Here is a 13,408-nt window from a genome sequence, read left to right as displayed (position 1 = left end):
ACTTGAGTTATGACCGACCTAGTGTCAATCATCTTGAAATCCAAAAATCTAGCAGCCACGAACTTTTTAAGTCCGGCATCCTTAGTCTTGTACTTCTTCTCAAGCGCATTCCATCACGCTTTTGAAGTTTCCATGACACTATAGACATTGTACAAGCCATCTTCCAAACAACTCAAAATGTAATTTTTGCACAGGAAATCAGAATGTTTTCATGCTTCAGTTACAACAAGTCGTTCATCATCCGGAGTATTTTCAGCCATGACCGGAGAATCCTCCTTGATGAAACGTTGCAAACTCAACATAGTAAGATAGAAGAGCATCTTCATTTGCGAACGTTTGAAGTCAATACCGGAAAACTTTCCGGGTTTTTCTGCTGGTGCCATAGCATGAGCAGGAGTAGAACGGCTTGACGAGGCAGCAGCACTCGTAACAGTAGCTCTCGTTCCCACAATATTTCCATTAGTTTGGTTTTCGTTCGTCATCTTTTGAATAGAGTTGGAAACACAACAGAACTTTGTTAAATCAGTGAAGTTTTGATATCTTCAAACTGAATACCAAACCAAACATACAACACGTAACAATGGTGAAGTTTTTATATACTTCAAACCCGTACGTTTATTATTCCGGTAAAGTTTTTATATACTTTAAACCGGACAGCCCGTACATTTTATTATTCCGGTAAAGTTTTTATATACTTTAAACCGGACAGAACAATTATTGGAGTAGAAAGCACGAAGGCTTTAGTCTCCAAAACAGTATACAAAATAAGAATAACAGTTTAATATATATTTCAACACAGAAACGTTAGTATATAATTCCTTAAGCTTGTGAGCGCTACTGTGTTAAAACACAAAATCAGAAAAAAACTGTTAGAAAAATAAAAGAAACTGGAAAAAACAGAAGAGTTTAAGAAATATTCCGAGTCCACAATTTGCTTGTGTGTCCTTAAGGAATTTTAACCCCCTCACACGTTGCCAAGGTAATGGATTAAATCCTCCTAGGATAAAACGGAATAAACCTTCCTGCAACCGTGGCAATACAAACTGCAGGATACCAACGAACTTAAAGAACGGAGCAAAATCACACTTACGAATTTGAGAGAGAGAGACTGCGAATTAGGATGCAGTATATTCAAAAAGAAAGAAGTTCTGGAGTGTTTTTCGTGTCAAGAAAATGGAGTCTTGCCTCAGAATTTATAGGCAATTATCAGAAGAGGTGTCTAGAAAAGGTGCCTTTTCAGAAGAATACGCTGCCTGCCGCGGTTCTACCGCGGTCAGAGAGGCTCTCTGAATCAGCCTGTCGCGGTTCTACCGCGGCCAGAGAGGCCCTCTGAACCTTCAGCAGGGTTCTGGCGTATTTTCAGCAGTGATTGGCATTTAATTAATTATTAAATAATTAAATAAATTTTGTCCAAAAATAATCTTATCGATTGACAAATCCAAATCCAAATCCAAAACCGAAGCCGAGCGAGCGACGACGACGACGCGAGGGTTCATTCTCTTCAACTCTTTTTAAGAGCTTTAAGAAGTGATTCTATATATAAGCACACAAATGTGGTTGTCCCTCACCAATGAAGGACAAAGTGCAAGACAAAAGTTCACTTCTTCAAATTTTCAATCTCCCTCCATTTCCAATTCACTCTTCTTTTACTTTAAAGCCCAATGGCTTAAAGTCCAACAATAATGACCATTTGGCTTTAGGCTTTTAGCTTCGTAACAATCCACTAAAGCTAAAGCGAACAAGCTTAGTAAAAAGAAGTGGAAAAATGATGTTTTAACCATTTTTTTCCTCGTGTGAAATGATAAGAAGTATGATTATGGATCTGTCCTATTTAAATGCCTAAGGTTTAAGTTCTGTGTCCGGCCAATATACTTTATGATTTCGGCATAGTTTTGCTTTTTTGGAAATCTCTAAAGAAAATGTTGCCGAATTATATGTATAGCTGATTGATGACACTTTGAAGCCCTTGTTTGATACTCTTATTTTTTTTATGCCACCTATCTTCCAATCAAGTTGCTTTACTTTTGTTTGTCATGAAGTCTCTAAGTTAGTTGAATATTCCCCCCTAGGCATTTGATGCATGCAACGGACGGCAAGATTTTTAGTGCTCGGCTCTAACCGTCTAGTGATATTATCTGTTCTGGACTTATACTTATATGATTTGGAAGTGCGTCTAAAACTTGCTTTCTTATATACTCATCGACTTTGACCGTCCAGTTATATTGTCTGCTTTGGACTCACACTCGGATGGTTTGAAACTAGCGCCTAATTAAGGCCTAAAACTTGCTTTCTTATATACGCATCGACTCTACCTTCTAGTGATATTGTCTGATTTGAACTCACATTCCCACAGTTTGAAAGTAGTGCCTAATTAAGGCCTAAAACTTGCTTTTTATATACTCATCGACTCTACCGTATAGTGATATTGTCGGTTTTGGACTCATATTCGCAAGGTTTGAAAGTGCCTACTTATGACCTGAAACTTGCTTTCTTATATACTTATTGATTCTAACTGTCTAGTAATATTATCTGCTTTGGACTCATATTTGCACGGTTTAAAAGTGCCCAACTATGGCTTAGAACTTGCTTTCTTATATACTCATTATCTTTTTCTTGTTTTGGCGATGTGGATTTTGCTGAAGGTGTTATATCAACTAACATTAAGCATTCCTAATTTTGCAAGATTATGGAGGACTTGGCCTTTTTAGAAATTTACTTTAAATGATTAACATAAAAATTATTCCCAAGTCGTTGACACCAAGTTCAAGAGGTAAAAGTAAAAAACGGAAAGGAAGGATGATACAAATTCTTAGAGCAAACAAGATGAAAGAGTACGGTAAAAAAACAATTATTTAGAGTCGGCTACAAGCAAAAGATAATGATCGAGACTCGGCTTTCTTTTGTCGATTTTTCTTTTTTAAAAGAAAAAGTATAGTTTAATTGTAATATTACAATTAAATGTGAACCAGTGAAGGGCCTAATTTGGGGGATTAGAAATAGCCTTATTCACAATTAGGTTTCAAAAGTAATCGAAATTTAGTCACTTTTTCAAATAAAGATAAAACTTGAACAAAAATACCCTTAAGAATGCGGAAAATTTTGCTACATAATATGCTGGAGTTCGGATTTTTTACATATGAGATTCTAGCATAACGTGCTGGAGTTCCAACATAATATGCTGGAAGTTTATACGCTAGAGCTCTATAATCCAACATATCATGCTGGAACTTTCCGTATTTCAGTTAGGGTATTTTTGTCCAAATTTTATATCCGCTTAAAATAATGGTTATTTTTCAATGGCGTTGCAAACACTGGCTATTTTTGGTTATCGATCAAAAACTGGCTTGCCTGTACTATTTTTACTAATTTGAGTGTGACACCACCCATTGGGCCGGCCCAACTACTTGACTGTTGGACTTCTAAATTATAGGCCATGGTTGTAAGCTCTCTTAGCCCAAATTTAATAATTAGTGACGTTCTGTCACTTGTTTCTGCTTGTGTAGGCTTGTCTGCGTGGTAGTTCTTCTGAATATTGAGAAATGCGAAAGATAAAGGAGAAAATGAAGTTCATTGGTTCACATTCCACACATTACTTTGAGAGTTGGTGTAACTTTAGGGCATAAATCCAAAACCGTAATGCACAAAAAGGCCTGATTTCACTTTCACAGGGACCATTCTTTTACGACAGCTGGTGCAATCCAAAATCATTTGCACAAAGCATGCTAGCACCTACCAGAGCCAGAGCTAAGATTTCAGATTTATGGCTTCTGAATTTTAAAACGATAACTTCAAGTACTAATAAGTAATGACTTGGTTTTGAATTTAATATTTATACATATTTCATGAATATCTTAATAAAAATACATTATTTAGGTAAAAGCTACTGGGTTCGGTCAAAACCGTAGCCAGGCTTCTGCCTCCGCCCCTGCCCTCGACACCTACTCATTCATATAGCTAAAGAGCTTTTATTCTTCTAGCTAGGTCCATCTTGTTGTCTCATTTCTTTTTTTCCTATAAAATATTGAATAGATCCCTTTACTTGGAGTCATTGGCTTGAGTTATACAAAAGGCCCCTTGGGTATATATATATATATATTGATAATGTAAAAGAAATTCAACAATGATATTCCCTCTGATCCAAAATAAGTGATTTTTTTAGATATTTTTACAGAGATTAAGAAATTCATCTTTTAGCATTAATTAGCAATGAAATTGACCATATTCACCTTTACTATCTCACATAAACACTCCTAACACGTAATCCAACACTATTTACTCCAAGGACAATGTAGGAAAAAAAATAATTAATTCATTCTTGAAATTTGGAAAAATCACTTATTTTGGACCACAAAAAAAGGCCAAAAAATCACTTATTTTGGACCGGAGGGAGCAGTAGTTTAACTTGTGATAGTATGTTGTGTTACTTTTCCTAAGGTATCAATTAATGTGTAATATAAATATTTCTCTATGATTATATTTAATTAGCATAATTATATGAGTATTATTTTGACCATTATTGCATTGAACTTAAACTCCTTGAAAAACAAAATTTACATAATACTTCGTAATTTTCTCATATATGCTAAGTAGTAAAAAAGCACATGTATGAAGATGGATCCCCTCGTGATTTCTTTTGAGTACAGTCTCTATAATTAGGCATGGATCCCCACTATACTTTTGTTACCTTTCTACTTTATATTTTATTTATATATTTTTCTTTCTTATTCTTTTACCTTATTTTTGTTTCCATTGGACCACAAAGACAATTATTTAAGAATTTGATCAACACCTAATCTTAATACTACACTTAATCCCCTCTACAATATTTTTCTACGACAATCTTCATTTATTTGCTTTTTACTTTTTACGTTGGCAGTAAATGTAATCGTTAAAATTCATGAAGTGGAAATATAAAGGAAGATTCTAAAATGAAGGTGCCAGAACAAGCCAATTCGTACACAAATGTTGTCTCCCAAAAGTTATTTACCAACATTTCTACTTCTGCAAGATGTGGAAATGTCACCCATAAATCAAATCAATTTCCTCTCTTCTGACTTTGGAGTCCACTTCTCTCTTTTCTGAAAGGTAAATATATATTTCTTTCACCATTTGATTTATTTTACTTTATAACAATAATGTCCGAGCTAATTTAGGTGCACCTCAATTAATTTATTGAGTTCCATCGGTATAAATATTAAGTAACTCTCTTCATTAAAGTTTAAATTAATGGACAAAAATTACCTAGTTTTTTGTTTTGTCTTTCTTAGAATTTAATCTTTGATGTCATGAATTTTTATCCATTTCATTAAGAGAATAACCATGGACAACATTTAATTTTTTATTATGGTTGTATTGTGAAGGGCTGGAGTACATATCTGACTTGTTGCACAATAGTGCTCTAAAAGCACAATGATAGTGATTCACGTGTTTCAATTTTTCATTGCATTATTGTTGAATGTTGAGACTTCATTTTCCTTATAGAAAACTATGATTATGTCTAAAAACTCTTCATTGGATGAGTCTGAGATTCCTTAAAAGGTTTAGAATGTTTTTATCAATGCAAGACTTATGACATTATTGAGGGGAGCCTGGAGCAATGATAAAGTTATTTTCCTGTGATCTTTAGGTTATGAGTTTGAGCTGTGAAATCAGTCACTGATGTTTGTATCAAATTAGACTGCCTACGTTAATACCCTTTGGGTTGCAACCCTTCCTCTATCTTGCGTACGTGAATACGAAATACTTTGTGTATCGGAATTATCGTTTTTAAGATTTATGACATTATTACAAAGATTATTATTTAAGGGTGGGTATCTCATATAATAAGACAGCTAAGATTTAATCAAACTAAAGCTACAAGTTCCCAAGTTGGATAAAAAGTGGCTTTTGATTGTACCACAAAAATGGAAAAGGGTTTAGCTTTTTAGCATGTGGTTGCTATTTGCCCTTTTATGATGACAGCACCAGTGCAATGTCACTGTTTTTATTTTTATGTTTTCCAATTCTCTTTCTATTTTCTGGCTTCTTGCTACTTTAAAGTTAAGATTAGAACACACAAAGGGGACCTCCAAATATAGTTAGGACCACACTAACAAATTAGTACACCCTTCGGTCCAAAATAAGTGATTTTTTGGATGTTTTCAAACAGATTAAGAAATTCACCTTTTAGCATTAATTAGCAATGGAATTGACCATATTAACCTTTACTATCTCACATAAACACTCCTAACACATATTCCAACACTATTTACTCCAAGGACAATGTAGGAAAAAATAATTAATTCGTTCTTAAAATCTGAAAAAATCACTTATTTTGGACCACAAGAAAAAGGCCAAAAAATCACTTATTTTGGATCGGAGGGAGTACTACTTATTTTGACTTTTATCCAAGTGAGTATGGTCACTTTTTTCTACTTTTCCTTTCCTCCCCCTTTTAGCTTAAATTTGATAGTGTTTTCTCCTACATAATTGCTTAATAGGCTTGAGTACTATTTCAAAACTATAAGTATAATCAGAATTTTCGAATTCGAACTTTAAGAATAAATAAACTTTGGTAGAAAGCATATTTTTTCCTTAAAGAAGCCCTACAAGATATATATGAATCTAGATTAATTGAGCATATGGATAGCATATGGTTAAATAAAACAATTTCGAAACTAAGCTATTTGATCAAGATTAAAAAAAAAATAAGAGCAGGCTGGTGCACTAAGTTCCCGTTATGCAGAAGGTCCGGGGAAGGGTTGGACGACAAGGGTCTATCGTGCGCAGTATTACCCTGCATTTCTGCAAAAGGTTGTTTCTACGACCTGAACCCGTAACCTTCTGATCACATAGCACCAACTTTACCAGTTACGCTAAGGTACCCTTCATTTGACCAAGATATATTGTCAAAAAATTGACCTCTGATGTAGCAACTATTGTAATGGTAATTTCTTAATTATAGTATTAGATGTTATTAGCTCTTGAATTTAGGGAAATACAAGTAAACGACCATATATCATAGAAATCTCCACCGAACCCAAAATAGAGATCAAAGAAGCTTACCGAGCCAAATAAAAGAAAATCGAAATATCCGCAATCGAGCGATGATCACGGCGTAATTACCGGAACGTATCAAGAAGAGACCGATTAATTAGCCAATCAGGGGACTTTTTGCCTCATATAGAATTGTATCTAGAGTAGGACTCCCCTACTATATAAAGGGGGGTCTGATCATTTGTAAAACACATCATATTCACACAATACAAAGCAATATAATGTCATTTTCTAGCTTTCATTATCTTGTTATTCTGTTCATAAGCCAGTTGAAACATATTTGGTTCAAGAGTGACAAACTCGAGGGCCAAGGCTGTTCAATTTGTGTGGTTTGCATCTATTCTTTCATAGTCAATATCAATATTAATTATCTTCTTAATTTGTGCCAAGTTATATCACGTGTCCTTAAAACCGCGTATAAATTCAATTGTTATCCGATTTTAGGGTAAACAGTTTGGCGCCCACCGTAGGGCTAAGGATAATAGTGGTTACCTGGTACAAACTTTCGTAACACACACTATTTTATACTTGTTCTTTGAAGTATCTTTGATAACAGGATTAAAAATGTCAAACTCTCAGTCAGCACCTCAACACGTTGACAATGATCTCGGCTACCATGGCGAAAATGAGAACATTGCACCAGGGAACGATGTACCCCCTGTTGGCCTCTATGGAGTTCCGGCTGTAGATCCAATCGACGTCAGTTCACATGTATCCATCAATGGAAATTTGTCTGTTGATACCGAAAGCAGCATTTGCGGGGATGCCTGATCAGCTACTCAAAGTACACGTGGCAGTGAAGATGGCGGGATCAGCCTGAGGGTGACCTTAGAAATGTTGCAGGCTCAACAGGCAGCAACTGCCCAGCTCCAAAACCAGAACCACACACCAAACAGGGTCGAACACGATCCATCCCAGGAAATCGTACACAGGGTCGAATTCGTTTCAAGGAAATCGAACGAGAAGGAATCGGAGACCAATCCTACTATCATGAAGATGCTCGAAGAACTGACAAAGCGAATCGAGACATGGGAAAAAAGATTGAGGAAAACAACAAGAAGGTGGAAACCTATAACTCCAGGGTCGACCAAATCTCGGGGGCACCACCAATATTGAAAGGACTAGATTCCAAAAAGTTCGTACAAAAACCTTTCCCCCGAGTGCGGCTCCGAAGCCAATCCCCAAGAAGTTCCGCATGCCCGAGATTCCTAAGTATAATGGGCATTGATCCAAACGAACATGTCACCTCCTACACGTGTGCTATCTAAGGGAATTACTTAGAAGATGACGAGATCGAATCCGTCATGCTGAAGAAATTCGGGGAGACTCTGTGGTGCTATGATATGGTACCATAATTTACCGCCTAATTCTATTGACTCGTTTGCTATGCTTGCAGATTCTTTCGTAAAGGCACACGCCGGGGCCATCAAGGTCGAAACCAGGAAGTCGGACCTTTTCAAGGTAAGGCAAAAGGACAACGAGATGCTTAGAGAATTCGTGTCACGATTCCAAATGGAACAGATTGACTTGCCACCAGTCGCCGACGATTTGGCTGTTTAGGCTTTCATCAAGGTCTCAACGTTAGAAGTTCAGTGGCTTCACAACAGTTGAAGCAGAATTTGATTGAATACCCAGCTGTCACTTGGGCCGATATGCACAATCGGTATCAGTCAAAGATCAGGGTCGAGGATGATTAACTGGGGGCTCCTTCTGGGTTCGTTTATCCTATCAGACCCGTCAATAGAATCAAGAGGGATATTGACCGAGAACCAAGGTCGAATAGAGATCGATATCAACCATATAATGGAAAATGTAGGAACAACGTATCTGGGTGAAACTCTGCACGAAAAGAAAGGAGAAATGATCGCGATTCAAGCTCACGGGGACTCATAAGCAAGAATGGCTTCGATAGATCTGTGGGACCCAAAGAAACACCACGATTGTCAGAGTATAACTATAATGTTGATGCAGCTGCAATCGTATCGGCTATCGGGCGCATCAAAGAAACCAAGTGGCCTCGACCTTTGTAAACTGATCCAACACAAAGGGATCCCAACCAAATATGCAAATACCATGGTACACATGGCCACAAGACGGAGGATTGTCGACAATTGAGGGAAGAAGTAGCCCGGTTGTTCAACAACGGTCATCTTCGAGAATTTTTGAGTGACCGAGCTAAGAATCACTTCAGAAACAGGGACTCACACAAACAAAATGAACAAGACGAACCCCAGCACGTCATCCATATGATCATCGAAGGGGTCGATGTTCCTCAAGTTCTGATGATGAAACGCACCAAAGTGTCAATCACAAGGGAGAAACGGACTCGGGATTACTTGCCAAAAAGGACTCTATCTTTCAACGACGAGGACGCAGAAGGAATAATGCAACCTCATAATGATGCACTGGTAATTTCTATACTTATGAATAAAACTAGAGTTAAACGTGGGCTAATTGATCCAGGTAGCTTGGTCAACATCATTCGCTCGAGGGTCGTAGAACTACTCGGCCTACAGGACCAGATCGTACATGCGGTCCGAGTGTTGAACGGATTCAACATGGCTTGCGAAACTACTAAGGGAGAAATAACATTGCCAGTACCACCCAGGAGACCAAGTTTTATGTAATCGAGGGGGACATGAGATACAACGCCCAGTTCGGTAGACCATGGATCCACAACACGAGGGTCGTGCCTTCGACCCTTCACCAGGTATTAATTTCCAACACCAGAGGGGATAAAGATGGTTTACGGGGAACAACCCGCCGTAAAGGAGATGTTTGCCGTCGATGAAGTAATTCCAATATCAACACTCTCTTCGACGAAGGACTTAGGCTCGAAGGAGAAACAAGAGGCCAAATAGCACTCATCGATGCCAGCTTCAACCCAATCGGACAAGCAAGGGATTGACGAAGATGATGACTACGGGGTTCCTCGATCCTTTATTGCCCCCGATGATTCCGATGCTACTAAGTCAACAGTCGAAGAGCTTGGGCACAGGGTTAACTCCCGAGCTCAGGAAAAAACTCGTTCAATTTCTTACAGCTAATAAGGATTGTTTTGCTAGGTCCTATCTCGATATGACAGGGATCCCACGGAGATCACTACTCATAAACTGAGCTTGGACCCGAAGTTTCGCCCGGTAAAACAGAAAAGGAGACCCCAGTCCGAGATCAAGCACACCTTCATCAAGGACGAGGTAACTAAACTCCTTAAAATAGGGTCCATCCGGGAGGTCAAATAACCTGAATGGTTAGCGAACGTAGTAGTGGTTCCTATGAAAGGGAACAACCTAAGAATGTGTGTAGATTATAAAGATCTAAATAAAGCATGCCCAAAGATTCTTTCCCTTTGCCTAACATCGGTGGCATGATCGAGCCACGGCCGGCCACGAGACTCTTAGTTTTCTCGATACCTATTCCAGGTACCACCAAATGCGGATGAACCCGGGCGACCAAGAAAAAACCTCTTTCATCACTAAGTAAGGCACATACTGCTATAACATAATGCCATTCGAATTAAAAAATGTCGGTGCCACTTACCAACGACTAGTAAACCTTGTTCGAAGAACAAATAGGAAAAAACATGGAAGTTTATATTGACAATATGCTAGTTAAGTCCCTGCAAGCAGAGGACCATTTAAAGCATTTGCAGGAAACCTTCAGTATATTGAAGAAATACAATATGAAGCTGAATCCAGAAAAATGTGCATTAGGGATCGGGTCTGGTAAATTTCTCGGATTCATGGTATCCAATCGAGGGATCGAGATCAACCCCGATAAGATTAAGGCTATCGAGGATTCACGTTAGTGGATAATGTGAAGGCTGTACAAAGGTTAATCGGGCACATTGTAGCCCTGGGGCGATTCATCTCGAGGTCGTCTGAAAAAAAGTCATCGATTTTTCTCGTTGCTGAAAAAGAAAAACAACTTCACATGGACCCCGGAATGCCAACGGACTTTAGAGGAACTTAACCAATACTTATCGAGCCCACCATTGCTTCACACGCCTAGGGCGGACGGACGACTATTCTTGTACCTAGCGGTATCGGAAATAGCGGTAAGTGGAGTCCTAGTCCGAGAAGAACAAGGTACGCAATTTCCAATTTATTATGTTAATAGGACCTTAGGTGAGGCCGAAACTAGATATCCTCACCTAGAAAAATTGACACTTGCCTTGCTAAGTACCTCTAGGAAACTGAAACCCTATTTTCGGTGCCATCCCATATGTGTTGTGATAACCTACCCTTTACGTAATATAATGCAGAAACCCGAACTCTCGGGACGACTGGCCAAAGGGGCCGTAGAAATCAGCGGGTACGATATCGAATATCAACCCCGAACAGCCATCAAATCGCAAATTTTGGTAGATTTCATGGCCGACTTTACGCCGGCCCTAATACCCGAAGTCAAAAAAGAGTTGCTAATGTTCGGGAATGTTGTCGGGAATTTGTACCCTCTCTACGAACGGTGCCTTGAACATAAGGGTCCGGACTTGGCATCGTACTGAAGCCACCCACAGGCAATATAGTTAGACAATTTATTAAAACTGTAAAATTGACTAACAACGAGGCCGAATATGAAGCCATGATTGCATGACTTGAACTGGCCAAAGGCTTGGGGCGGAGCTGATCGAAGCTAAGTGTGACTCCTTCGTTGTAGTTAACCAAGTTAACGGAACGTTCGAAGTGAGAGAAGAACGAATGCAAAGATACCTAGACAAGCTACAGGTAAAATTACATCGATTCAAAGAGTGGACTTTGCAGAACGTGCCTCGAGATTAAAATAGTAAGGCCGATGCCCTCGCAAACTTAGGATCATTGGTCGAAGATGACGAGCTCAACTCGGGGGCGGTCGTACGACTCATGAGGTCATTAGTAGAAGAAGGTCACACCGAAATAAACTCCACAAGCTTGACTTGGGATTGGATAAATAAATACATAGAGTATTTGAAGACCGGAAAACTACCCTCAGATCAAAAGGAATCGAGGGCCCTGCGCACCAAGGCAGCCCGATTTAGCTTGTCCGAGGACGGAACCTTAATAAGGAGAATGTCAATGGTCTGCTAGCAATATGTCTGGGACCGGGAGATACCGAGTACGTTTTAAGGGAAGTCCACGAAGGCACATGCGGGAACCACTCAGGCACCGAATCGTTAGTTCGAAAGGTAATCAGGGTCGGCTATTACTGGGTCGATATGGAAAAAGATGCGAAGGAGTTTGTGCAAAATTGTGATAAGTGCCAGAGACATGCTTCGATGATTCATCAACTCGGGAGCTGCTGCATTCGGTTTTATCGTCATCGCCGTTCATGAAGTGGGGGATGGACATCGTCAGCCCTCTTCCATCGGCACCAGGTAAGACTCAATTAGTTTTGTTTATGATTGACTATTTCTCTAAGTGGGTTGAAGCACAGGCATACCAGAAGATCAGGGAGAAGGAAGTCATCGACTTCATTTGGGACCACATCATATGTCGATTCGGAATACCATCCGAAATTGTATATGATAATGGAAACATTTTATCGGCAGCAAAGTGACCAATTCTCGAAGACTATAAGATCAAAAGGAACTTTTCAACACCTTATCACCCTAGTGGGAATGGACAATCCGAATCGACCATCAAAACCATAATCCAAAACCTCAAAAAACGTTGACTAATTCCAAGGGAAAATTGAGAGAGATCCTGCCCGAAGTTCTTTGGGCGTATCGCACAACCTCGAAGTCCAGTACCGAGGCCACCCCATTCTCATTGGTTTATGGCGCCGAAGCTTTAATACCGGTCGAAGTCGGGGAGCCGAGTATCAGATTCTGATTTGCAATGAAGGAATCGAATGACGAGGCCATGAATACAAGCTTGGAGCTATTGGATGAACGACGTGAAGCTTCCCTTGTTCGATTGGCCGCCCAAAAGCAACGGATTGAAAGGTACAAAAATCGAAGGGCCAACCTTCGATATTTCAATGTCGGGGACTTAGTGCTGAGGAAGGTCACATCAAACACCCGGAATCCAAATGAAGGGAAATTGGGTCCGAACTTGGAAGGGCCATACAAGATTCTCGAGATCACAGGGAAAAGGTTCTATTAGCTCGGAACGATGGACGGAGAACAAATACCGAACAATTGGAACATTACTCATATTAAACGATATTATTGTTAAGGTACGACCCCATTTCGATTCTTTCTTTTTTTGACTAACACTTGCAGGTGATCGACAAGAAGCGACATGAAGCCTTTAGGTATGAAAGCACATGTTGCACTCTTTTTCCCTTGTACCGTTTTTGTCCTAATTGGGTTTTTCGGCAAGGTTTTTAATGAGGCAACAGTGGATCGTGCTAACTTAGAATCGAAGGCCGATCACGAATCGGTGTCAAAGAC

General features: G+C 39.2%; 1 protein-coding gene across 1 annotated transcript in view; it reads right to left on the bottom strand.

Moving 5' to 3' along the window:
- LOC109225084 (putative serine carboxypeptidase-like 23) overlaps nt 1-3,946 on the bottom strand; it is a 12,690-nt gene extending 8,744 nt beyond the window's left edge. Inside the window, exons 1-2 of the mRNA XM_019389678.1 lie at nt 3,885-3,946; nt 3,684-3,767 (exon numbers count right to left, since the gene is read on the bottom strand). Coding sequence (XP_019245223.1) covers nt 3,684-3,767; nt 3,885-3,946 — 146 coding nt within the window. The remainder of the gene's footprint in view (nt 1-3,683; nt 3,768-3,884) is intronic.

Source organism: Nicotiana attenuata, chromosome 4, assembly GCF_001879085.1.
Source record: "Nicotiana attenuata strain UT chromosome 4, NIATTr2, whole genome shotgun sequence".
NCBI classification, from domain to species: Eukaryota; Viridiplantae; Streptophyta; class Magnoliopsida; order Solanales; family Solanaceae; genus Nicotiana; species Nicotiana attenuata.
The sequence above is the reverse complement of the archived record's forward strand: the minus strand, read 5'-3'. Positions and strand labels throughout refer to the sequence as shown.